At 44.1% G+C, this 27,903-nt stretch overlaps 1 protein-coding gene across 28 annotated transcripts in view; it reads right to left on the bottom strand.

Moving 5' to 3' along the window:
* CACNA2D3 (calcium voltage-gated channel auxiliary subunit alpha2delta 3) overlaps positions 1 to 27,903 on the bottom strand; it is a 923,853-nt gene that overhangs the window by 183,323 nt on the left and 712,627 nt on the right. For all 28 annotated transcript variants that reach the window (XR_008476741.2, XM_078351196.1, XM_078351197.1 and 25 more), the window contains 7 exons: positions 19,187 to 19,270; positions 11,472 to 11,543; positions 11,155 to 11,216; positions 9,716 to 9,783; positions 5,647 to 5,692; positions 5,389 to 5,486; positions 2,895 to 2,988 (listed from right to left, as the gene is read on the bottom strand). Coding sequence is in view for 27 of the 28 variants with exons in the window: in XM_078351196.1 (XP_078207322.1) it covers positions 2,895 to 2,988; positions 5,389 to 5,486; positions 5,647 to 5,692; positions 9,716 to 9,783; positions 11,155 to 11,216; positions 11,472 to 11,543; positions 19,187 to 19,270 (524 nt within the window). In the remaining variant the exon portion in view is untranslated. The remainder of the gene's footprint in view (positions 1 to 2,894; positions 2,989 to 5,388; positions 5,487 to 5,646; positions 5,693 to 9,715; positions 9,784 to 11,154; positions 11,217 to 11,471; positions 11,544 to 19,186; positions 19,271 to 27,903) is intronic.

The raw sequence follows: 27,903 nt of genomic DNA, 5'->3' as shown, positions 1-27,903 counted from the left end.
GCTTTTGCATTTTAAGACTCACAGAATATTTTAACAAATAGTAGTTTTGAAACGAACTTTAAAAGAAGTTATAGAAACACACACACACACACATACACACACACATATCACACACCACACACCCCCAAGCACAGATTGCCAACTTGTATCCCTTACAAAAGTTTTCCTGTAATACTTGCAGGAAAAATGAAGAATCTCCTGCCAACAAAAGCAGCATGTGAAAAAATCTACTTCCAACCATACACACATCTTTATCTCAAGGTTCTGGGTGCAAGTTCAAACAGATCTGGCTGAGAATGGAAAGGACTAGCCCATTAGGGTTTAGGACTAGCTTTTTGCATTCATGCTACCAAGTTTAATCTTTGTCTTGAGATCACTCGGGAGTGTGCAATTAAAGCAGCTGAGCCATGGAACCAAGTTTGCAGCATCCCAGAGCCTGGAATTCCACATAGTTGGAATTGGTTTTGACATCCACAGGGTTGATTACTTGTCACTTACCACCAACTTTTCACTTCTACCAGACCACAGGCCTTATTCTCACCACCAACCCCTAAGAGATGTGTAAAGAAATGTCTTCTTCCAATATCTCTGTAGGAGGCTACACACAGGAGAACTCTAAGAATGGCCCTGGCAAGGAAAACTAATATAAAAATTCACTAAAAATCATTTTGTTTCAACTTCCAAAGCAAATTTTATATGCTTGAGTGTGTTCTTCAGGAGATTTGCAAGGCATATTTTTTCTTTGCAAAAAGCAAATGGCCTTTCTCCACAAACACATAATTTTATCCTACAATAAATGTATGAAGAGAACACCAGTGCTTGAGCTTGTTTCTCCATCCTAAATGCTACTAGCAATTTGATCCAAAGCATTCTCCACGTTATCTTCAAAGTAAGGTTATTTGGTTACTTGATCTTTGATGAAAGTCAAAGTGGTAGATGTTACCTTTAAGTATTTAAGGTCTGAATCAAAACCAACGCTATGCATTTCTGCTTGTAGCCTACATCAAATTGGAAAGCCAGGCTGTCCAATCAGTTACAGATGTGGACTACAAAGCAAGGTACCATTTTGGAAATCTTTAGTATGTGTTAGGAATGAATCAGCAACCTTTGCTCAAGATTTTGAGTTTCACGAGAGCCTAAAAGAAACACTTCAAGGTTCATTAGAGAAAGAAACTCCAGGAACAGCTCAATTCTTTGCCAGTAAATAAGATCCATGCCATGAAGGCAAGCAATCCAAAGACACCCCCAATAATGAAAATGGCAGTCTCTTTGGGGCTCCAGATTTGCATATTAAACAGCCTACCCCACATCTCCATTTGGGAGACTTAGCCATTTTAAGCTTATGAGGTCTAGAAGAGAGAATGGCCATGCCCAGCCCTAAACCTGATCCTCCCTCAGTGTCTCCTGTCTTAGCTAATAGCGGCATCTGCCCAATAGCTCATGATACAAATCTGGGAATGATCCTTGATGGCTCAACCTCCCTGCCCTCACACAACAAACCCATTATCAGGTCCTGGGGACCCTGCCTCTGAAGCAAGCCACAGGTGACCTCTTCTCTCTGTGCCCACTGCTCTGGTCCAAGTCACGAACCCTGGGAACACTATAGGAACCTTTACTATTGTTCTTACCCCATTACACTGTTCTCCACACAGCAATAGAGAGGTCTTTTTGTAAAATGCAAATCTGATCGCTTTCCTCCACCTCTTAAAATCCTCTGGTGATCTCCCAGTGCTCTGAGTATAAAATCCAAGTTCCTTAACCTGACTTCCAAGGTCCTGAGCACGTGACCCCTCTGCAGCCTCATCCTCTGTAGGTCTGCCATGCCCACCTTCTTTAAATTCCTCCAATGTGTCAAATACTTTCTCATCTCAGGGCCTTTGTATGTGCTGTTCCTAGAATGCTCCCCGAACCTTGAACTAGTTCCCATCTTCCTCCTCTACTTTAGATCTGTTACACTTCAGGTGTCTTTACTTTTCCTTCAAAGCAGTTACGATTCTTACTAAGACAGCACACCATATACCACAGGTGCCATGGTATTAAGCGCTCTATTTGTGTGGTTTCTCTCCATTTCTCCAATACCTCACTCAGAGTGTGGCACATAACAGACACACAGTCAAGACTCGATGAATGAATGAATGAAAGTGAGAACAGAATGAATGACAGATAGGATGGAAGGGAAGACACAATGAAGGAATGAACTCATAAAGAGAAAAGTGGAGAGACACAGGATAGAAGGGAAGACGAAATGAGGGAATGAACTAAAGAAGAACAGAAAAGTAAAAAGAAATGAGCATGTAACTCATGAAGATATAAGGGAAAAGGTATGTTCTTATTTTCCTTTTTAATCTTTAATAGTCTACTTAATTAATAAGAGTAAAGAAATAATAATAAGCTTCTAAAGCTGTTCTCATCCTAGTCTTTGACATCAACTACCCCCACCTTCCCCGCAGCCCCTCCGCCCTCCACTTCAGAAATAAAACCACAGGGTTGTATCTGACACCCTATGAAATCGAGCTCTCACTTCTCCGTCGTACTCACAACCTAACCTGGCCCAGATCCCAAGTTCCCTCAAGACTGCGAAGTAGAGAGAGCTGTGGCGAGGCAGGAAACAAAGTTCCCTTCCGCCTCCCTCTCTCTTGGAAGTGTCACCCTACCTCAGCGTACCAAATTTCATGTAATGTTAAAACTCAAACAAATTGTATGTCAAACCCAGGAGCTTGCCATCCAAGCCTGAGCCGCTAATCTGCTCTAGCTCTTGTGGTTTGGAGCTTTGGGGAAAATTAAAAAACTTTAACACCAGGCTTCTAAAACAGTTTAGTTCTTTAAACCATAACCATATTTCGGAGTGTTGGTGAGGAAATGGCCATGAAAGGAGGACACGTGCAGCCACTTACTCAGATTTGTTGAGGGCCAGGCTGGTCCAATACGCTTCAATGGGGGCACTCACCACGGCATCAAAAAGGACTTCTTGGATCAATTCTTTATCACCTGTTGGGAGGGACAGACGAGAGGATGCTTCAGCAGGGCTGGAAGAGGGGCATGAGAGGCGCTCATGGGCTTGTGACTGCAGTGTCTGCAGGCTACTTTCTTATACAACGTGTTGCTTTGTGAGTCAAGCTCCCACCAGCTGAACATATGAAACACTTTTGACACCTGGTATGCCTGCAACACAGGAGCCTCCAAAGCATTTGGGCGAGATGATAGTCAACTGAGCGGCTTGGGAGTCTCACACTTCAGTCCTCTGCTTTCTCGCCCAGTCTCGTGGTTCTCGCCATGGACCAGCAGGCTGAGTCTCAGATTTGGAGACCAGAGGCCAGTACTCCTTGAACACTTGGCTGTCAGCACCCCCATCTCTGCCCTCTCCTAAAACTGAAATTCTTTAGCATCCTGATGTCAGCTTCTTGTCGCATAGGAAAGGGATACCATAACTTAGTGACCACTGGGATTCTTATTTTGTGATTCTTTCTATTTAAGAATTGCTTCATATTATTTGTTTTTATTTTTATTTATTTATTTTTGAGACAGGGTCTCACTCTGTTGCCCACACTGGAGTGTAGTAGTGTGGTCTCGGCTTACTACATCCTCCTCCTCCCAGACTCAAGCGATTCTCCTGCTTCAGCCACCCGAGGAGCTGGGATTACAGATGCAGGCCACTACCACCTGGCTAATTTTTGTATTTTTAGTAGAGACAGGGTTTCACCATGTTGTCCAGGTTGGTCTCAAACTCTTGACCTCAAATGATCCACCCATATTGGCCTCCCAAAGTCATGAGCTACCATGCCCAGCCAAGAATTGTTTCATTTTAAAGGAGAATGTCTGTTCCTATCCAAAGAGACTCTTGGTAGAGCCCTGTGGAAGTGGTCAAGGAATGAGACGATAAGGTAAGTCTAGGAGAGTCATCCTAGAACTCTCCAATTTCTCAGCTGTGGAGGAGGACAACTGACTGTCACATGAGGCAGGTCAGTCCTTACCCTGATTGGGGGCAAAAAAATAAATAAATAAAGAGCTTTGCTGGAAAGCAAAAGCTACAAACAACTTATCAGTAAGACAGTGAATGTATTGAGATAAGTTATATAGTGAACTTCTATACAGTAATGTAAGTAAGTGCATTAAGGCTAAATGATCAACATAAATTCCAAAAATATAATGAGTGAAAACACAAGTTGTAGTACATATATATGAACATATTGTATGTATTATATTCTATATATAGTAATTCATATAATATACCATATATAAAGTTTAATATATATTTTAAAATAATATAGTTAATGTTACAGATTGTTTATAGATACCTACATATGTAGGAATAGCATTAAATTTTTGCAAATAATGAACAAATACAGATGGTCATTCTCTTTGGGAGGGAAATAGGGCTGAACAGGGTCCCAGGGACCTCAGTCTTATCTATAATGTGCCATTCCTTAAAAAGCACCTGGAGTAAGTTCGGCAAAATATTAAGATTGGGTAAAGCTGGAGGGTGACTATAAATGTATTATTCCTATTGTCTCCATACTTTCATTTTTTTAAAATGTCCTTAAAAAGTCAAAGACAATGACACACTGGGCTCATAGGATGTCCATCTGATCCTTTCCCTGCCAGGGCATATCCCAAAAAATAAATCCATTCTATGGAGATGTCATTTAGCAGCTGGATAATCTCCTTACACCTCTCATAGGATTACATATGTAAAGCACTTGTCATGTCATTGAACACATGATGCTTGTTAGAGGTGGGGGCAGACCTCACGATCAGTTTTCGTGGCTCTCTCCCTGCCCAAAGTGTAGCTGTTGGAGCTATCCTGTGAGAGTATAGGGTCTGCTTATGCCTTAGAGGGGCATTCAGGCCCGCTGCTGCTTTTCCCTGCCTCTTTTGCACCAGCCATTGACCATTTCTTACTCACTGAGCTCACCTAGAAGGGGATACCTGGTAGGAGGAGGGGAAGGAGAACATGAACCATGCTGAGAGGCTATGTATCCCCATCGTGACTCCACTCCTGGGAGAACCAGGAGACCTAGATATAGCCTTGAGTGAGACGTGTCCTACTTCCAGCCTTGGTTTCTCATTTGCGAAATTAGGGAGATGAGTATTTATAGTCCCTTTGCAGTTGTAACATTTCCATCCTATTCAGTTGCTTGACTAAATGGTTCAGAAGGGGACAAAGCCCAGTACAAGCTGCTAAACCAGGATTGGGGGTCTGTGCCATTTTCTGTAATCCACATTCTTTCTCCTGTTCCTACAGGAAGCAGATATTTCCTTGGATCTCATGTGACTGATATTCGCTGCCAAAGCAAAGCATCCCTTAAAAACGAAGGCCAAAAAATAGTTTTGAGTTCACTCCCCACCATCAGCCCTGAAGGCACAACACTCTTTTGAAAGCGTACTCACATTGGAGCAGAGGTTCTTTGCCTTTGAGGTAGAGCTTAATCGCTTCTAACTGAGACAGATGGCGGTGCTCATGGTGTAGGTCAGTGTTGCAGTAGGACCTAAGAACATGGCATGGCCCAAAACAAAAGCTTGTCAATATTTACAGCATCTGCTTCTTTTGCCTTTGAACCAGGAAAACTGGGCAAGGGACCACAAACCATGTGGAATCAGAGGGCAATGAAGGATGCCATGGCCAAGGAGGGATGGTTTAATTCTTACCATTCATCTGCCAAGGACACATCAGGATGTTCTAAGTCATGCAGGCCTGGGGGACAAGGAGAAGGGTTCATGAGTAAGTACCACTTCCCCTGATCCTCCTGTGCACTTCAAATATTCTAGGGTAGGGCTGTGGGGTGGATTAAGAGTAGACATCAACTCTAAAGTTGCACCTGCCTTGGAGCAGGGACTTTGAGCAAAATAAACAAGTTCCCTTCCAGGGAGGACTCTCTCCCCATTTCCACCTCAATCAACCAGCACTGTCACCTTCCCTGGCTGTTCATCCCAGGAAAACCTTAATCCCTTGAAGAGACCAGATACACTAATGAGTCCAGAGAAAGAAGCTTAACAGGATGGTTAGAAACACTCACTCTGGTGCTCCATATAGTCCGAGATGGGAACTGGGCTAGGCCACTGACCTCCTGTGTGATGTTCGTAGGTTACGTCTCTAAATGTCAGTTTCTTCATGTGAAAAGCAGGAATAATAGTCCCTAACTGATGTGTGTTGTAAGGGTGGAATTATAGGTTGAAGAATATGAAGTTGCCAATACTCAACTGTTTTTGAACAGCAAAGATTGCTAGTTGTTACAGGATCTTAAGGGAAGACGAGTCATCCGTCTGGGAAGGAAACTAGGGGAGCTGGGGCTTGCAGGGAAATCTGGGAGTTTTTATAGATGGTTCCAGACCACCTTAGCTCTGCAAGGATAACTCTGTTTCATTGCATCTTCATATGGCTCGATCTTAATGGGTTATCAGCAGACATACACTTCTGAATCATGACCTCAGGAACTCCCATGATGCTTATAGCCTGCTTTGGAATGTTGGTTTCTTAAATGACCAATAGTATTTTACTGTTTCCAGGACTCCAGTCAAATACGAATCTATAAAAGAAGTAGCAAAATGCTAGGCCTATCACACAATTCTACTTGATTTTACAGAAAGTAGAGAATATATTAGAATGAACATCATTGCATATGACCCAAGTGGGCATATCCAGGCTCCAACACTTACAAACTGCATGATCTTGGGGATTTACGTCAGGTCCTTGAGTTACATCTACCATGAGGTACAAGTAATACTGCATAACTCACATGTGCCAGAAAACAGTTAAATGGGATAGGAATTAGTCCCTAGTGCAATCCATCCATCTATGTAGCCTTTCTTCTTTTTCTTCTTTTCCTTCTTCCCAACCAAACAACTTTCCTTCCTTCCTTTTACCCTCTCCCATTCCTTCTTTCCCTCCATACTTTTACTGAGCATCTGCTATATGCCAGGTATGACTCTAGGCCCTGAGAATATAGCTGTGAATACAACAAAACAAAATCACTGCCTTCATTGTATTTAATTTCTAGTGGCAGAAAAGAGATAGGAAATTATATTAAAATTTAACTTTAGAGCATATCAGATAGTGGCGAGGGCAAAGAAGGAAAACACAACATAGAACAAGAAGAGGGAGAGTTGAAGAGAGAGAGAGAGAGTTTCCATTGTGACTACGGAGGTCAGGGAAGGCTTCCCTGAGAAAGTGACCTGAATGAGGCAAGGAAGAGTCGTGTAAGTGGCAGGGAGGGTGCTCATGGCAGAAGGAATAACAAGTGCAAAGGCCCCGAGAAAGGACTGTATCTTCCCAGAAAACTGGATGAGGAAGTCTGGATAAGGATGTCAAGTCTGTTTTTCCAGTTGCAGTTCCCATCTCCCAACCTCATTCACAAAATCCTCTCTGGCTCTATTTCCCAGGACCTATAAATCAAACTCATAGAAGAGATCTGTAGGGAAGATCTTTTTGATGCTTGTTCCCTGGGTTCCTAGGGCACCAAGGAAATCTAACTATACTCTAATTTTCTCACCTCTGATGTTGGTCCTTTGGAGAAAAATCACATCTACTGATGATTGGAACTGCTGACAATAATGACATAAGCTCTAATTTGTTGAACAATTATTGTGTGCAATACATATAAAAGATTTATAAGAGAAACAATTTCAGCAGGTAGAACTATAGCCCATGCCTTCAATCCTGGTAATGACTCCTTATATTTTTTAGCAAAATAGACCTGTTTGCCATCTTGTAATCTCTGACATTGGCAAAGCATGTGGAAAATTCCTACATTCTCTAGGGAAGTACTCCTTATTGAAGATCCTATAGAAGTATGGTTGCCAACCGCAAGGAACTCCTTCCCTCTCCAAGAACAGAAGAGAACAATAATCACACCAAGGCTCCTGGTGATGAAGAGACCCTCTACTAGTTGGCCCAAGGGGAAGCAGCTTTCCTAAGTTCTATTACTCAGCAAAGCTGGCAGGATTGTCAGTCTTTTTATTACAGAGGACCAACAGAGAGAGGAAGATATGACCTCATTTGTGTGGATAAGCAGCCACTCTCCCCCTTGCTGAGGATTCGAGCTAATTTCTTACATAGTGGTTACAGTTAGTTCTGAAATTCTCTCTATGTGATCATTTAGGCTCACAGCTGTGGAACATACAGGAAGAAGAAAGTGACTGAAAAAGAATCCAAAAGATAATGCAAAACGACTGTGTGTATCTGTGTCTCCATGTGTGTGTGAGAGAGAGAAAAGGGGGGGTGGAGAGAGAGAGAAGAAGGGAGGGACAGGCCCATGTAATGAGGATTGACCAAAGGAACAGACCCATGAGAGGCAATTAATCCCTGAATAACCCCTCCTTCTATTATTCTGACCATGAGTTGTTTCTTCAGCTTGACCTCACATGGCTTAGACATGAATTTTCTGGCTTCATGGACAGTGATGTCTATAGAGCCAACATGGCCCACAGAGCCAGAAAATTCTAGAAGCAAAAACATGATCTCTGAGAACACCTCCTGGAGAGTGTCTTGCCCATGTTACAGAGTTGCCTGTGTTCTCTGGTGTGTCTCTGGGAAGAGAGATCACACAGTTAGCTCTTTGGTGGGCACACTCTGGGTTCTGCCCAGCTCACAGTGAGCCCCTCTACTCCCTATTCTGCCCCATATGATCTCACAATCACTTGAGAAGCACAAACCAACATCCCTGAAACAACCTGGGCAGGTACCATCAGCAGTAAACCAGAGGCTATCTCAGGGCACATCCAATTCCTTCCTCATGCCCTGTGGCATCACTGAGGATACCGTGGATAGCTCAGCTTCTGGAAGCTCACTACATTCATGTGTAATCAGTTCTGACCAATTAAAACTTGGCTTACAACAGACCTCTGTATTCCTGGCTGTCTTCCCTATAGAGGTCCAGAAAGACTACTGTTCTGGGCCAACTCCTTCTCTGTCGACATGCAAAACCTAATGACCTGCAAGTGAGTCACTCAAGGCCACTCAGAGTGGGTCCCTTCAGAAATGATGTCCATTTCCCCTGTGAGCTCATAATGCTGGGACAGGTAACCTCTTGAACTACTGGGTCACTGGGAGATGAAAAGGACAGCACGTGTGACAGCAATTTTAAAATTTAAAGAGCTGTACAACTGCTCTTCACTGTGCACAAGGGCACAGTAAACTCTCTTATGAAGACAAGAGTGTCTGGGAATTTCAAGGTGCTAGTTACTCCCTCTGACCTATGTAAATCATTTAAATGGTCACATTTTCCTTTGGGCCAGGGCTGCCATGAAACATAAATGAAATATGTGGCTCAACTGTGTAGGAGACACCAAGGCTCTCATATCTTTGTTTTCATGGTTTCTCCTGGGCATGAATTATTTCATACATTTGTATTTCTCCCAGGTACTGATTGTTGTGCATGAGAAGAATAGAGTTGAGGGATGATTCCTATTGACTTACGTTCTGCTTTCGTCCACAACGCTGTTGACTATGAGCCACTGACAGTCAACAGCATCGTGGATGAAAGCAGAATATGAGTAAATTAAATCACAACCATGAATCGGAATTCCTGCCATTCTGAAACCTAGGCACAAGAGGGAAGAAGAAAGGTATTAAGAATATCAAGTAGGCATTTGTTTGGGTGATGCCCAAGTGACTGGCCAGAGGTGTGGACAGATGAACAAGTTCTCCAGTTAACTCAATAGCTGGCTCTCGAGCTTTCTTCCCACCCCAAAGGATAAGAGGAGCCAGGCAGTATCTTACCTTCTTCGATGGTTACGTTCCCTCGGAAGAAATACTTCCCATGGCCTCTGGAGAGCGCCACACCTAAACTGTGCAGAGAGACAAAGCAGATCTTGAAATCCCTGGCATCAATTCGAATAGACTTGTGGGCTAACATTTTTTAATTTTCCATTTTTCACATTTTCATTTTATGATCTGTAAACAATTTTTCCAACCGTTTACTTTTGAAACCCTACTGATTACTGCTGGTGCTGGTTTTTCTTAGGTTCAGTCAGCTGCTTCAAAGTAATTTCTGATTGGAAATGTCAGCAGCAGTTGGCTACTCTTTGTGTTTTAAGAGTTGTGGCAAACTGCTCGCCCTCCCAGCAAGCCCTTCTCTCGGATGCCCTCCCAAGGACCATGCGCCCTGCTCTTTATACACCCTTGCCCTGCAGCATTCAGCCAGAGATGGATCTCTCCAGCCCCTAGAGTTTGGGACTCAGGAAATTGACCCCTTTTCGAGGGCAAAAACGAAAACTTCCACTATACGTGAGTGTAACCACATGACTGTGGTGCAGGCTTCTTTGCCCAATCCTCTACCTAGTCTAACAGGTTTTTCACACTCACTGGCTTGATTTAAGATTCATTCTGTTTCTGTCTAAAGTAAGAGACTATGTTTGTAAAACATAGAGAGACTATTTGGCAAACCCACTTAGCAGTTCATGTGTTCTTAGTTTGCTCCTGGTTCCACATGGAATCCACCCATGATCCTTGGCAGTTTAGGACAACAATGCTAGAATTTATTTTTCAGATTCTTCTATAGTCAGTAAACTCCTTCTCGCCTTAGCTCTGAGACACCAGTTCAGGAACATGCAGCAGGCCTACTGAATTCATTTTTTTTTACAAAACGAATTACAACACTAAGTTAATAGGGGAAACTTTAGAATGCTACATACACATCTGAAAGCAGGCAATTAGGCAAAGCTATTTTTCAGGACTGTTACAAAGAGAAACAACAGGATTCAAAGGTAGACGAGCACACAAGGACAGTTCAGGGAAATGGAAACAGAGGCATAACATGTAGGGATGGAAATGCCACCTCCAGGTTTGAAGGATTGTTGTTTTTTGGTCATGGAAGTAAAAGGTGAAATAGAACTCACAAGGCAGCAAGTTCAATGGCTAAGGACCCTGGTAACCCTCTGCACTGCTCTTCACCCTTAGCAGGAACCCGAAAGCTTATTTGCTTGACAATGAGATGCAAAGCCATGGCAGACTGAATGAGTTCTCCTGGGTGAGCCTGAACATCTCCCCCTTTCTGGAAAACAAAGGCAGCCTGGGAAAAGCCCCTTCCTCACTCTTTCCAGCCTTTCGGCAGGGTGTTTGGTTATCTTCAGATGATGAGCTCTGAGAGTGTCAGCAGGTTTTGTACAAACACAACTGATGGGTCTGATGGAATGTCCATGTATTATGGTCAGCTCTACCTGAAAGGAGTACCCTTGATGTCTGTGTAATAGTAGTCATTTGTCATCACCAAAACCCGTTTCTAGATTGAAAAAAAAAGTCGTAGAGAAAAGAAAACATGGTTAGTCTGCTAGGTGAAGTCTTCAGAAATAAATAAAAATAAATGGACACACTATGATCAGGTTAACAGTACTACATGAATCTTGTTTGAGATAAGTAAAGACAAGAGAAAAATGATCTCAGCGAAAGATATTTATTCCAGATATAGCTTTCAAAGCTAATTTTTCACAGTGGTTTGTTTTAAATTAAGCGGCAAAAATGTTTGAGAAAAATGTACCCCTTTGTCCACTGTCTTCTTCACCTCCATGGAAAACTTCCCCGTCTTTCGATTCACCATAGCATTTCTCAACTAAAATGATAAAAGAAAAGTGTGTTAGTTCTTCCCTGGATTATCACGTGATCTGGACACCTTGCATCCTCAGTGTGCAGTACAGCGTCCATATTGAACTCACACCTTGAAAACAGAGCTTCTGAAAAATAAACAGCCAACTGCTCCTGTACAATGTGAGACAGGCTAACAACACTAAATAAATAATCTTCGTCTTCAATTTGGGGAGCTCATGTAAACTTCAGGACAATAACAAAACAGCCTCGACAATATTGATGAGTCCCGTGGGTCAGAGAGTGAACTCCTGAAAATCTGCTAAAACAAAGAGCAAGAATGTCTCCGGGGACAAGGTAAGTTTTCAAAAGGGGTACTGATTTGTCATGGAGAAATCACTTTTCAAAACGTAATCGAGTTAAAGGCATTTTCCTACACAGTAGTTAAAAAGAAAAAATAAAAGGCCAAGCATTTGGAAGACAGGGATTAGCCTTTCCTAAGATGAATCATCTTTAAATGCTTTCTGAGAAATCTGGGCCAATTAATGACCTTGCTGATGAGGCAGTGAACAGGAGCGACCCTGTGTCTGATTTTTGGAGGTCCCGTTTAGGAGCAGTGAGTCTGTCTCTCCTCCCCCACCCCCGGCTGACCTCATCTAATTACATGTGGCCCTTCCGTGAGTTCAGAGGAGGACAGCAGACGCAGTGATGAAAGATGTGCTGTCATGGGCACCAAGGCAAGACAACAGAGAAGGCCAGTTAATGGAATAGGAGCAAATGCTGACATGCCACAGCCTGTCAGGAAAGGCTCTCTTCCCACCCCTGTCTTGTCTTTTTCATCTTTCTCCGTCTTTCCTCCTTTGAGGAACTTGAGTAAGATCTGGCTGATAGAAAACTGCAACACTAGGTAAGCAACCTAAATTTGATTCGAGGCTGTGTAGATTTGGGTTTGCGTTCTCATCTTCTGTGTGAGTGAGTGAAAGCATAATTTTTAGCTGGAGGCATGTATAAAATAAAACATATATTTTACTCAAGATTTTTTTTAACAACACATAATGGGCATTTCTGGAAATATTTTCCCATTTTAACTTTTGTGGTTTTGGACAGGGAGAGCTGGTCCTAATTAAGTCTACTTTCTAACTTTTAAGAACGGCTCGATTTATCTTTAACATGGTTTTCATTTTTCCTCTTTCTGGTGCCTGCCTAAAGCCATTTGGGACCTTCTCCTTTCACATTCCCCAGGCAAACTACAGATTAGGTAAGCCTCTCTGTGCCCCCATGCCACCCCGCCCCCAACTCCCAGTAGCACAGAACAATCAGCATGGGGGTCTGGGAGTGTCCAAGGCCAGGGTCACTGATGCCTCATTTAGTCTTGCCCTTTTCTTAAATCATAACAAAAACAGGTTATACTTTTTTTTTTTTTTTTTTTTTTGAGACAGAGTTTCACTCTTGTTACCCAGGCTGGAGTGCAATGGTGCAATCTCGGCTCACTGCAACCTCTGCCTCCTGGGTTCAGGCAATTCTCCTGCCTCAGCCTCCCGAGTAGCTGGGATTACAGGCACATGCCACCACGCCCAGCTAATTTTTTTGTATTTTTAGTAGAGATGGGGTTTCACCATGTTGACCAGGATGGTCTCGATCTCTTGACCTCGTGATCCACCCGCCTCGGCCTCCCAAAGTGCTGGGATTACAGGCTTGAGCCACTGCACCCGGCCAAAAGCAGGTTATACTTATTGAACCTACTTGTGAGGCAGATGGCACTGCAGTTAGGGAATGGACTCTGGAGCCAGAGTTTTATGATCCTGGGCATTTGATCACTTACCATCTGTGACTCAGTTTCCTCTTCTGAAAAATGGAACTAATGCCAGCACCCATCTCATTAGGCTGTAGTGAAGGCTGATGAGTCAATATTTAGAAGACTGCCTAGTACCTCCTAAGCGCACAGTACTTCTCTGCTAGCCTCCATCATCATCATCATCATCATCATCATCATCATCATCACAGTCAACAGCATCTTTATCATCGTCATCCGAATTACCATCTTCCTCATTTTTACTCAGTGTCAAGACACCTTTCAGTAGCTTAGGAATCAGGATGCGGACTCGAATTTGCCTGACACAGACACCCAAGCTCAATGTTTTCCAAACCTTTTTCACTTTGAGCCATGTAAAAAATACATCGTACTCTGATGAAGCCCCTCTCTATCTCCTATTGTAGTAGATTTTGCTGCTTTTATTTGTTGCTCAGGAATCACTAAATGGATTTTGTGACCTCTCTCCCGACTCCCCACATTGAAAACTGCTGCTCTTAACTGCCTGTGGGTTTGCACAGATCGAAAAGGAGACAGACCCAGGTAGAGAGGTAAACCACGATATCAATGCTCAAGCTTTGCCGCTGACACAAGCCAGCTGTCCTGTGACCTCTCTGTGGCTCAATTTCTTCCTGTTTCATTCATTCTGCCTAATGAGTGAGGACTCCCAGACCCCAGAGATCCTGTCAGGTGCTATAAAAACAGTGGCCATCAGATTCCTATGAAATTCAGATACTACTGAGAGATACTGTTTACTGAGTTCTTACTGTGTGTCAGGCACAGATTTTAAAACCCTCAAACTTATCGTCTGAGGTGCTGTTATTATCCCCATTTTACAGGTGAAAAAAGAACCAAAGAAGACAAGAAGTTTGCCTAGGGTCACGAGGCCTCTGTCTCTTGAGCCTGTGCTCTTAACCTCTGCTTTCCAAATCAGAAGAGAAAGCACCTGGACAAAATTATTTTATAGCATTAATATAAAAATCATATATTATTTCCGAACTTTAAAAAAACTCAAATAAAATGTTTTAAAAATTGACCATGTCATACCCTGAGGTCTTAACTTCCTGGCAGGCTCTTCTACAAACTCTAAGTACTGTGATCTGGGCCTGAGGGGTCGATGATATTCTGTCTTCTTTGCCAGAGGAAGAAAGGGAGGTTGATGATTTAGTAGACTATCCTGCGAGAATACAGCATTGTGAGGCTGGAGCATTCTAGAAATGTCACTTTTGTATCTTAGGAGGCTGTGGCTTGAGAAGATGAGCAACTTGCCCAAAAGCACAGTCAGTGGCACCCCTAGGTTGCAAGATAGCAGAGGAGTCCTGAGCACAGGCCAGAGTGATGGGGAAGATCAATGTGATCAGTCCCCAGCTAGGGCGGGCAGGGTGTGATGTTCTCTGCTTTGAACTTGCCACTGCCTGGACTTACAACAGTGAACAACTGGGAAAATGCAAACAGCCTGGCAGAGGAAAATTTCCAAACCAGTTTTGGTGTGCCCATATGTTAGCATATTATGTAGTCATTAAAAATTCCATGTGCAGCTGTTCAACTTAACACACAGAGAAAGGCAAATTAAAATATCAGTGGTATGCCTTTATTTTTCCATATCAGATACCAAGCACCTGCAAGTGTGATAATGCAGTGGACATGAAAGCAGCTTGCGCCACAGTGTAGTCAATAAAATAAAAGGTAAAACCTCCTCAGGCTGAAAATACCCGTCTGGTGACAGTGATCAGCCTCTCCGGTCTCTGGGAATGACCCTCTCCCTTGCGCCCTGCATCGTCCAGCTCAAATGCACTTTTCCAGAGCCCCTGGTGAATCTGTCTCTCTTGTGCAGTGCTGAAGCCGAAGCTGCTGGGATAACCACTCAAAGCACCCACTTTCCTACCAACCTCATTACCACTGGAAGCCATGTTTCTTGTTTCATTGTTAGCCTGCTAATCTGACCACCCATGTTAGAGCTCATTAAGGAAGCTTTCTCCAGAGATTCACCGGCCACCTTAAGTTGTGTGTATGATTTTGGAATGATAGCTAATCCTCCTAATGGTGGCTCACTGTCCACATTAGAACATTAGCCTCACCTTTTCTGGTGCACAGGCAGCCTGCATTTCTAAGCCCCTAATGACATGTAACCATGGACCAGCTGGCAGATTAAAGAGGAAAGGAGATGCTGTGGATAAACAGGTCTGTCATTTCCAAGCAAACATTCAACCAGCATATGAAAACAGACTTAGTTAGATTCAAAGTAGAATCTATGGGCAGTATTCACAATAATACCATGCAGACAAATATCTGTTTAGCAGCTACTATGTGCAAGGCACTCCCCATCTTTTCTGCATCCCCAGAGGAGGATAACCCATATACTATGAGTCACTGAAATAGAGTCTTCAAGGACTCCTGGACTTAATGACTTAAGGGCTCTCTCCATGGGATATCCAAGACTCAAGAGCATGGCTCTGTGGGCCAGGCTGCCTGAGTTGGAATCCACACTGTATGTCCTTAGACCATTACATCCATCCTCTCTCTCAGTTTCCTTACCTGTAAAATGGAGGTAACAAAAACACCCATTTCATAGGTTCACTGTGAGAAATAAATAAGTTCACTCATGTATATCACTTAGAATGGTACTGGTGTATAAGAAGAGCTAATATATGGCAGGTATCATTTATACGAGGTTTTTATATTAATAGAAATAATCACGTTCAATGTGGAAAGCTTGGGAATGACTGAAAGTTAATAGGAACAAAACAAATCATCCTCAATTCCTTCTGCCATCTCTGAGAATTTATAACCAAATGATAAATGCTATTTTTAAGATAATTTTCCATTCCCAGAGGGGAGCTACACTGGTTAGGTGATGCATGTCTCAAAATCCCCTGCTGGCACATGGGTCCCCCAAATATCTGCCCTACTTACAGTATGGCTGACGTGATGCCTAACTCATCCTGCAGAGTGGGACAGAAGTCCTGCACATACTCCTCTAAATAGTTTAAAATTTTTGTCTTTTAATTTTAGCCAGTCTATTTTATATGCATTTTAACAGTAGATATGAACTTACATCATTTTGGGAAGTATGCAAGTTATAACTGTGGTTATTAAATTCGGGAGCCTACTTCCTAGAGAAGTCGACCTCACTTTCCAAGACATTCTCTGCATCCGGGCAGACTCTACTGCTTCTTCCTCAGCGGGCTGTGCTTACATGTGCTTGCCTAGATTTTGACCTAAAACCCTGTCCTCTGCTACTCAGGCGCAAACCCCAAGGGCCAGCCCATGGACATGTGAGATTTTGTGCAGACTTCACAATGATGCTTTCTGTAGATTCCAGAATTCTCCGATTAGTGATGTGCAAATCACCAGGAGAGAAATGGTGGTCTGGGTTTTCCCAAGTCAAATATGTTGATAGAGAAGGAATTCACATTTCAAATGCACCATGCTCCCAAGGCAACAAGATGAGAGAGCCAAACCGAAGAGATAACCAGAGACCAATCTATGTGAAACAAAAGCACTGGACTTGCTTGAGAGATGGGAACTCTGAAGTTGGATGAAGTTGGACAGACAGAACACAGTTCTGGGAGTCACGTGGAGGTGAAGAACATGCACATGAGGCTGAGAATCTGATGTCTGTAGCTCCGATGAGAAAGGGAAGTAGGATGCAGAGATAAAAGGTGTTCCCAAACTGTGATGACTAAAGGAGGTATTTGCTCACTGAAAATCAGTGGGGACACAGGTGATGACTCGAGTGAGCTGAGTCATACATGTCTTCAAGTAGGATGCAAAAAGGGAGAAGGTTCAGTGAGGTCACAAACAAGCAAAAGAACAAAAAGCAACAGATAAAGTGAAGAAGGAAGAAGAACAACAATAATGGAAAGTCCCCTCCAAAGAGTCATAGCAACTGTAAGTCCAAAGGACATTAATTCATGATAGGGTCCCCTGAAGACCAATGAGGGTGAAAAGAACACTAATAATGGCTACCACCTGTAGAATGCTCACTGTGTCCCCAGAGTGATGTAAGCACTTTTCTGTTCTTTAATCTATTAACCCATTTAATCCTCACAACTGCTCTATCAGGTGGGGACAACTGCCATCATACTCATTTTATTTGGAAAAAATAAAACAAAGAACACAAAATGAAACTGAGGTCTAGAGAGGCATACTCACCTGCCCAAGACAGACCTCTGGCAAGCAGTGAAGGTGGGATTTGAACCTGGCAGGAGTCTAACACCTGAGCAGCACTCTTCACACTGTGCTAAGCCAGGGTGGGCACATGAGGTGCAGGACAAAACTAAGAACTGCCCAGATTGCCAAGACAGTGTTTAAGGAGCAAGAAGATAGAAAAGTTGACTATGCTATTGAGCTGACACCATGTCAGCCCATTGGTTTTTGGGGAAAAGTGTGTGGAGGAGGAGCTTTTATCAAATGGCAAATTATTTTGTCTAAACTTGAGTTTAAGTAGACTTAGTGCAGATGAAGCAGAAAAGAGGTTAAATTTCTAAAACAGCTATGGCTCTCACATTTTATGGGCAAGGATGAAAATGAGAGATTTATGCTAGCTGAGCACGTGACAGGGTGCAGAGGGTGTGGAAAGAAAAAAAGCTGGAGTGAGAGCACTGTGATGCTGGCCCCATGTTCTGGAAGGCATGACAACCCAGTCTGGGCTTTCAAATGGTTCTCCTCAACATCCCTTTGAAGAGAAGGATGCAGTGAGAGATGGAAACAATGCTAACTCAACAGTGGAACTTAAGAAAGGACCCCAGCCAGGCGCGGTGGCTCATGTCTGTAATCCCAGCACTTTGGGAGGCCAAGGCGGGTGGATCACGAGGTCAAGAGATCGAGACCATCCTGGTCAACATGGTGAAACCCCGTCTCTACTAAAAATACAAAAAATTAGCTGGGCATGGTGGCGTGTGTCTGTAATCCCAGCTACTCAGGAGGCTGAGGCAGGAGAATTGCCTGAACCCAGGAGGCGGAGGTTGCGGTGAGCCGAGATTGCGCCATTGCACTCCAGCCTGGGTAACAAAAGCGAAACTCCAACTCTATAAAAAAAAAAAAAGAGAGAGAAAAAAAGGACCCCAGACAAATCTGGGTGGGTAGGGCAGAGACACGTGGTCTTGGCACAGAGACACCCTAAGAAAAAGTGAAGAGTAGGGACTCCGATGGAAACACCTGGGAAGTTATGATTTAATTAAGGAGAGTCCACCTGGATTCACACAAAGGCAGCCGTGTCTAACAAATCTGATTTATTGAGGAAGTAACAAGAAGACTTGACCGGGTTAAGTCGTGGGCATAAGGAGAGCTTTTGATAGAGCACCATAGGCTGAAACTGTGTGGGGAAAAAGCATGGGGGGCAATTGCAGCAAGGCCGGAGCAGAATGAAAGGCTGGGAAGGTACAGGAAATGGGCAGCCAACCGAGCAGAAGGAAAGTGAGCCTGCAGAGCCCTGGGCTGCACTCTGAAAACACGAGCTGTGTCCATGAGGTCCTGACAGGTGGCCTGCAGGCACCCTGATTTTGTACTGGGCAGAGCCTCCTGTTGCCCAGCCAGGTTCCACTGAAGATGTCAGGCGTCATCCACTGTACTGGGGAGGAGGCTGGAGTCATCAGCTGTAGAGGGGACCAGAGTCTGTCAGGGGATGGTTTTAGTAGACTGCACAAGCAGCTGGGGTGGCTGGCCTGTCTGCAACTGGTCCGATGGACTAGCTGGAGAGTTATAAAACTCCACAAATGGTACAATGGCCCATTGTCTCCACGCCCCTCTGGTGGCCAGGTGTCCCTTCGGTGGGCCTCTTGGCCAACTCCTGGGATCACCTCGAGGTACAGAGGTGGGTACAACTCCATCTCCACAAGGCCTGAAAGCAAATCACTTACCACGTCATCGCGGTCTTCCCACTCCACCTCAGAGAGGTCAACACTACTATAGTTAGGTTTCCTTCGCTTTTTTCCTTCTTCATACTAGTGAGGGGGAAGAAGAAAAAGAAAAGTCCGTGAAGTCATCAGCCAGCGCAATCTTATCGTCTCGAGTCCTGTTTCACGGACAGGGCTTGAGAGTGGATCCATGTGGGTGAGAAGCCCAGCAGGTTAACAGTCCTAGGGGCTTTAACATCAGGAAAGCCGAGGCCAGATGCTTCTAAACATTTGCTCCAAGCTGGGGGAGTAGAAAAGTTAACGCTTTGCTTAATATGAGTTTACCTTGTAGACTCGTTGGTTCCAAAAACACCAGATACAAAGAAAAATGTGTCCCCTCCTTGAACGGGGGTGGGGTGTGTGCATATGTACATACACATAGATCGTATACATGTAAACAATGTAAATTCTGTAAAGATAGCCAATTGGTTAGCAGCTGGAGTTGTCTTCCTATTGAATGGTGTGTGTGTCTGCGTGTGTGTGTGTGTGTGTGTGTGTGTGTGTGTGTGTATTCCAAAGCTGCTAAAACTCAATTCATGACACAAGAAATGGCTTCTTACTTAAAAATTCACCAAAAATCTAGCCATATCCCCCTACACTTTATAATTCTCCCTCCTCTACCTTCTGTCTCAAACCTACCCCAGACTCCTTGGTGAGGAAGGAAAAGCACAGATCCCCACAGCTGGGGCTGGGCTCGGCATGCTGGTGGCATCTTGCAGTCACACAGAACCATCTCTTTGCTGCCACACTGGCCACAGCAGTACTGAACTAAGCACGGCTCCTTTACCTGGTGTGGATGAGAGGCTGGGGAATCACAGCCAGATTTAATGGCTGTTAGGGCATTTCTCCAGAAAAGTTGATGAGCGCATGAATAACTGGGGAAGTGCTTCTAGTTTTCTCCCCTAAATCACTGGTGTTAGTCACCCCGTAAGCCTACCATTTTATCGGCCGGACGTTCTTGTGTCTGGACGTTCTTGTCTTGAGGCCTTTCACGCTGGTTGTGGGGTGTTTATAATGTAGGAAAGTCTGCCCTCTGCTGCAGGCTACGGATTAGCAACCCCTTTACCCGTTCATCAGATGTGGTTAACAGCACACTGGAAACGTATACATGCATATATACTGCTTTCTTTTTCACTTTTCTCTCCAGATCGGTCATCTTTTGATTGAACCGGAAGGCTCTAAGTAAGATGCAGGGTCAGTCTTAAGTGTTTTAAGACCCCAAAACCATAGGTTGCCATTTTGGAAATGATCGGCTACTATGGTGACAGGTGCTGAGGCCACACTGGGCACGAAGGAGAAAACCGCACCTGTATATTGAACTAGAGAAGTGTAAACTGACTCCCGGTGTGATGGGGGAAGGGCCAGAAGGGATCGATCTTATACCACTGTGGTGCCAAACAGGGACGAATGTCCAAGTAATGCACTTTTCTTCCCTGTCAAGTGTATTTCAGGAACTCTGTGACCTCTCTGGAGAGTCCCCTCCCCTCCCCACCACTACCTAGGATGCTGCCTGGCCTCCTATGGCCAGTGGGCTCTTACCACCCTGACTGATGGTGAGCGCATCCCCTACTCTTAGGTTTTCAATGAACAGACATTCACAGTCAGTTTTATGACATCAGATCTACTCCAGATGAAGGGGAAGGAAAGTGGTTCCCTCAGAAGCTGCTGTAAACAATAGCAGATTAGCAGTTGGATCCTGTTATGGAAAGTTCCTGTGTGCATGGAGGCCCTGGCCCTTGTGAGATGCAGTCTTGGGCTGAGCAGAAAGAACAGGAACGAAGTCAATGGGAGTTGTCGGCAGCAGCGGTGCCTTGCGCCTCAGTGCAGAGGAGTGTGGGGGAGGGACTGTCCTGTCCCCCTGAGGACTTAGAGTCAGACAGCCGCTCTGGACCTCTGTTACCTAAGAACCATTACTGAGAGTTATTAGGCAACCCAGAAACTCACACAGCCCAGATCCTGAACTTGACAGGCAGAACTTCTGTCATTTCTTGGGTAGCCTGATGCTGGATCTAAACTGTCTATTTTGAGGAAGTTCTTTCTTTGGTTACTTCAAAATGCTTCTTTATTCATTGATTCAATACACATTTATGGGACACCTACTAAGTGCAAGGTACTAAAGATACGAAGTCAATTAAGCAGTGCTTTATTCTTTCCCAAGGACTTACTTGTAGTTTTTCCTTCTTAATTCTGCTTCTTTAAGACCAATGTGTTGCCCATAATGCATTTGGGAAAACAGGTTCTAACAATGTTAAATAAATTAAACAAGTTAAATAAGATTGCATAGCCAGTATGATAGAGGACACCCCACCCACGAGCAGCCCTTGTCTAAATTTTCATGTCTAAGCCTCATGTTATTTCAACCACTGTCAAAGAGCTTTTAAAAAAAGACTACAAGCTCCAGAGCAACAAATATTCCTTTATCCTCAAAAAAAGTGTCCCTGTGTCTTTTTTCAGAGAGAAGATCACAGTAGCTCTGCCATGTCACACCACTTACATCACACTGGGTGTGTGATCCTAAACTAGGTACCCAGCTAAGTGGGTAAAAATAACAGTACCTCCATGGCAAAGAAAAGTTGGGAGTAATAAATGAGATAATGCATGTAAAATGGCAAGCACATTCCCAGACAGAGAAAAACCTTTTAATACTCAGCTGGCAATATTCCTGAGAGTCATGCATTTTGTGGAACGACACAGGCTCACTTCATAGAATTGGCTAATATCTCATTTTCCTGAAATGAAGACCATTCAGTAACTTCACTGCTCACCATTCTGCAAACCATAGGCAGACAAGAGATGTTTGTTGAATACGATGGTGTCAGTCACATTCATATGTCTCTACCTGGTGTGTAGATTACAAGTTTGAACTGAAGTCTCTCCTGGCAGAAAAATTCACACTTGTGCTAAGGAGCCCAAGTCCTTTTAGATGGCATTTGGCAAAGATGGAATCAGCAGAGAATTCTTGACTTCTGATCCTTCCCAAATGTCTTTACTCATTTTTTTATAATCTCTCAAGAAATGCAGGACATTGCAACAAAAGGTATTTGAGATACTTGGAAGGATTAGAGAGTGATGGAATGAAAGACTTGCCATGACACTGGCCCGTGAGCCACCATATTCCAGCTCGTCTCTGTAATCTAATTTCACAGCAAGATACAGATGGGGGTAGGGAAACTTCCACTGGAACACTGTTTTAAGAATGAATGCCCTTCTACAATGTCTGCTTAGCCAGGTATGTCAAATGGGTCTGAAACACTTTTTAATTGGGTCTTTATTAATGAATAAGCTCCTTTATAATATAAACAGGCATGCATCAGAGTGACTAAGTTGAGTGAGAAAAGTAAAAGTCAGTGGGCTGTTGTATAGCTAGAACAGACCAAGAGCTATGAGCCAACTCTAACATATGGAGCCTAAATCCACCTACCTCCTTTCCCCTACTAAGCAAGTATATTAAAAGGACAGAGAATGGCATTCTATAAGGAAGGTTCCTATGCTTCAGTCTGCCATCACCCATTCCCCATCAATCACCTCAGTTTTCCTGTAGGGAACTCCTTGGGTACCACACCTAGCAAGTATAATTCTAGTGAAGGAAAATCATCCTTCATGGGACCTTCTCAGTGAGGGAGGCCCACATCACTCTAGGATGTCACTGGTTCACAGGTGAGTACATAATCCATTCCAATTCAAATGAAACTCAAGAGATTCTATTTGGGATGCTTTCCTGGATTTATCCAGAAAAGAGGGATTGCTAAGATGGCAGGATAGGAACCTGTAATAGCTCATGGCCATCTCTGCCACTACTTGTAGAAAGTCTTCCTGGGAATGAAGCCAATGCAGGGAAAGCCGAGAAAAGATAAGAAAAAGGTCCTGCAAATGTGGTGTGTGCACCTGGATCAGGCTTGGATGTTTTCTATGTCTATACTTTCTCGCCACATTATCCCCCATTCCTTTTAAAGGCCTTATTTTAATAATAAGAAAAAAAGCTGGCTTAGCTTTTAAGCATTGAGTAGTGAATAGAATTCCAACTTGTATATATTTAGTGCCTTTTTCTTTTCAAATGAATTGCTTTTTAAAGTACATGTTATGTGAAGTATTTGCAAATATTAGTGCTTTCATGATCATGGAGGAACATGTGATTTACAAAATGCCTCCCTGCTCTCCAAGATGCATGACTGTATTTGAATACAATCGATCTCTGCTTGCCTACTCCCCTGGCCCCTCACCCCTATGAGTGAAGGTGGCTCATGCCTGTAATCCCAGCACTTTGGGAGGCCGAGGTGGGTGGATCACAAGGTCAAGAGATCGAGACCATCCTGGTCAACATGGTAAAACCCCGTCTCTAATAAAAATACAAAAAATTAGCTGGGCATAGTGGTGCATGCCTGTAGTCCCAGCTTCTGGGGAAGCTGAGGCAGGAGAATTGCCTGAACCCAGGAGGCGGAGGTTGCGGTGAGCCGAGATCATGCCATTGCACTCCAGCCTGGGTAATAAGAGTGAAACTCCGTCTCAAAAAAAAAAAAAAAACAAAAAACTAAATTCTCAAATGTCCAACTCCCACGCCCAATCTCCCCTCTCCCATGCAGTTTTAAAAGGGGACAAATTCCAGGTCCCTTAGCTCCATGAGTCCCTCTTCTTCTGCATGAGGAGTTGGTTACCGGGCCCTAAGCATCGCGTATGGCATTTGTTAGTGTATCTGTAATCTGTAACTTCCTTTCAAAATGTGATTAACGAATTGCAAACAGTTTCCAAAGGTTTATAAACAGATACTTTGAGAGCCACAGGTAGGTTTGTAGTTTTTGGTGCCTGTTTTATGAAAAAAATCTGTGGGGGAGAATTTAATAAGGAAAGATATTCTGTGCTATGAAATACTTTGAGGTGGAGTTTCAAATAAAGGCCAGATGTGGGGAACACACAAACAAGCGCTTGGCCTGGCAGGATGGGACAAGAGGGCACTCATCGAGGAGCAAGCTGGAACCAGGACTTGCCTGCAGCACAGAGCCTTCCTGGCCATATTTAATGGTCTGGATACCAGCCCCTTTTGTGTTACCTACAGACTGACTTTGGAGGCACCGTGGACTGGGCCAACGCAATGACCATGTTGATTTCAATAAAACAAAACACCTTTACTCTTTCTGTGTTCTCCTGGAAAAGGCCAGAGGAAATCAGCTACACATATCCATGCCGCCTCTGTGGAACAAACACTGTGTGTGCTAATAATTGATACATACATGTGCTACTCCATGCTGCCAACAGGAAGGAAGGAGATAGGGGTGGGAGATCCCCAAAGTAGAGAGGAAGAAACTTTTTCCAAAGCTAATGCCATCTGGACACGGGGTGTGGCCGAGGGCTGAGAGCCAGCTATTATCTGGGGCAGATGTTTCTCTCCTAGGCAGCTACAGTCCTCAGCTGATGAAGACCTTGGCCATTTCCTCCAAAGCCCTGTGTCTTTTTTGCCCAAGGTTAAAGGGACCATTTCAGGAGGATGGATGTAAGTAGCCTTACTCCTCCATATGCAAGAGATAAGGACCAATGGACACAGGGCACTTCATTCCTTCACTCACTCATCCATTCTTTCTCTCATTCACTCATTTGTTCACCTACACATCCCAAAATACCTGAGATTTCTCAGGCTCTGTGCCAGGCCTGGGCAAGCCTTGGGGAGCATGGAAGAATCACCCAGGGAGAATAAGCTGCCAGTCTCATGCTGTTGATCACAATTCATTACCAGTAAATCAGGCTTCATCAAGGGAACCCATTTAGGAGAGTGCTTAAAGCCAGGACCCTGGAGTCAGACTCTGATTCTAATCAGTTCTACATACTGTGTGGTCTGGGGCCAGGTGTGCACCTTTCTGTGCCTCATTTTCCTTATCCGTTAAGATGGAGGTACAGGCACTCAGCTTACAGGGCTGCACTGAGAAGCAAATGGGTATAAACATGGTTCAGCAAGGAGCCCAGCACATCGGGTGTCTTAATATATACGGCCTGAAGACATGCCCATTCGGCCAGTACTAACGACTGCTGATACTGACTAATGAGATGCAGCAGCCCCTGCCCCATGCAGCTCACCCCCAGGGAGGAAGCTCCTTCACAGGTAAAGGGGTTCATAGCAGTATCTTGTTTATAAATAGCCCTGCTCCTTTAAGGAGGCTGTTGGACCTGACTTGGTGCTGATTTATCTCAAGGCCAAGGCAAAGGTCGGGGGGTTGTGGCAGAGTGAGGGCCTTCTCCCCTTTGATTCCACATTGCCAGCAGCATATCAAGGCCTCTGGCTGTGACAGACCCAGAGGAGGTGGCCCCAGGAAAAGGCAGCCCCAGTGGCCTCTGTCAGCCCCTGCTCCCTTGGGGATCAGCAGCGGGGTTGGGGTGGTGACAGACACAAAGTCACAATCTAAGCACTTTGAGCATTTGTTGTTTCCTTATTTCCCCCCAGCCCCTTATCCATGAAATAATAGCTCATTGTTGAAAATTTGGAAAATAATGAAAAGTATACGAAGTGAAAGTATATTGCCCTCACTAACACCATATGGGGGTTGGCACCTGCCATTCTGCTCTCTTTCCCAAAGGGTAAAAGTACTTTGAATCAGTTACTGTTTTCACTTTTCAAAGTTCATTGTTTCTCTAACAAGAAATTTATAAAATGTAGCAACTAATCTGTTCTGCTTTCCAAGTGACTGCCTTTAGAAAAGAATGAAAAAGTGATTATTCCCCTTCTGGGCAGTTTCCCCCTCACTTTCCATCATTCGTTATGAGGGTAAATGTTTCTGGTGCCAGGCTCTGTGCTAAGAGTGGTATGTGTCTTGTTTCATTCTCACAACTCTAGGTGAGGGGTAACTTATTCTGAGATGGGAAAATGTAGCACCTTGGAAGGGTGGGTCATGTGGTGACGTGGCTGACAGGCAGCAGCATTGCGGTGGAGCCGGCCCAGCCTCGTTTCTGAACCTGCCATCTAGTTGTCACCAGCCCTTGGCACTGCCTCCCTGAGGTGCTCTTCTCCTGGGTAATGCAGGTCCTTGGTTCAGATGGCAACTGCTGATGGGACTGGACACAGAAGACCCATTAATGGTCACAGAATCACATTGGAAGTCAAATGCCATTAGCTGGTCATGTCTCTGTTACCAGCTGACTCATTTGGCCTACCCTGAAACTGAGCTTGGTGGCCAGAGAAAGGATAATCAGTGTCAGATTAAGAATACATAGGCCTGGCACAGTGGCTCACCCCTGTAATTCCAGCATTTTGGGAGGCTGAGGCAGATCTAGAGTTCAAGACTAGCCTGGCCAACACAGCAAAACCCCATCTCCACCAAAAAATACAAAAATTAGCTGAGCACAATGCTATGTGCCTGCAGTCCCAGCTATTCAGGACCTTGGGGCAAAAAAATCGCTTGAACCTGGGAGGCAGAGGTTGCAGTGAGCTGAGATCACACCACTCCATCCGGGGCAACGGAGTAAGACTCTGTCTCAGGAAAAAAAAAAAAAAAAAAAAAAAAGAACACCTACAACAAACTGAGTGGCTGCAGTGAGTTAAGTGATATGCTGTTGCCCAACTTGCAATATCTTATTTAATTTCACCAACATCCATCTCAGGGCCTCAGGGAATCCTTGTGGTATGGGAGGATATCATTTCCGCTCAGATTTCCACCAAAATGGTGCTGGCTGGCCTCTTTGTTGTGTGACTCCGAGATAGCCCAGACTTCTCTAGACAAGATGCCCAATGGGATGACATAGGCATTATGCCAAGAGAAAAATGCCAGTAAGCCTGTATTCGGAGTTGCAATCTTACGTGTCACGGAAAGATGAGAAGCCCAGATATACCGCAGGGAAAAAGGGCCATGAGGGTGTGTCGAAAACGAGCAGGAAGGTGGGAAGGAGGCAACAGGGCATGTCAAGACAACAAGCCCTTTCCTTTTTCTAAAAGGTACTGTGCTCTTATTAATTAATGTTTTTAAGTGTCTCAAAGATGAAAAGTTGTATGTGCTCTCTTAGTATGATTACAAAATCCTTTTGATCGCTGTAAAACTAAAACAGCTTTGGTATTTTTTTAAAAAACAACAATTAACAGGCTGCTTTGAAAACCTAAATGACCTTTATCTTCATCAGTGTCCTCTGGGTAGCCATGAGTCACACACAGCACTGTGTGTGGGGAGGAGGCAACTTAGCCCACCGCCGTTTTTGTAGGTCAAACAGCTCACCACACCGAGACTGGCTTTAAGCTTCCATTCTCAAAAAGCCGGTTGGTCTTGTAATAGCAAGCTAGACATAAAAATCAAAATAGTGCTGAGTAGTTGAGCTGGGAGGAACCTTTTGTGCCAGCAATGGGACAGAGAACAGGGCACTCTGAAAGCAGGGAGGGAGAGTGGCAACTCCAGACCTCTGCTGTAGGTAAAGAAGTGACGCTGAGAAAATAATGCTCCTCAGCAGAGAAGAAGGAACACATGCAGATGGGCACGCAAAATAAAGATTCATGTGGCACCTGGGGGCATCTGCTCTGATGAGTTTGAGCACTTAAAAACCCTCTCTAAAGTCTCCTTGACAAAAGTTAGAAGCAAGACAGGCTTGGAATACATTTCAGTTTCAGACAAAGCTGCACGGAGTTCCGGAGCGTGGATGTATGCCTTATTCCAAAGCCAGGTTCACCAAAGTTTTCAGGTACTGCTGTGTCATTAGAAGATACTATCCAGGGTTAA

This window comes from Callithrix jacchus, chromosome 15, assembly GCF_049354715.1.
Source record: "Callithrix jacchus isolate 240 chromosome 15, calJac240_pri, whole genome shotgun sequence".
In the NCBI taxonomy this organism is placed as follows: Eukaryota; Metazoa; Chordata; class Mammalia; order Primates; family Cebidae; genus Callithrix; species Callithrix jacchus.
Note: the sequence above shows the minus strand (reverse complement) of the source record. Positions and strands in the feature narration are given on the sequence as shown.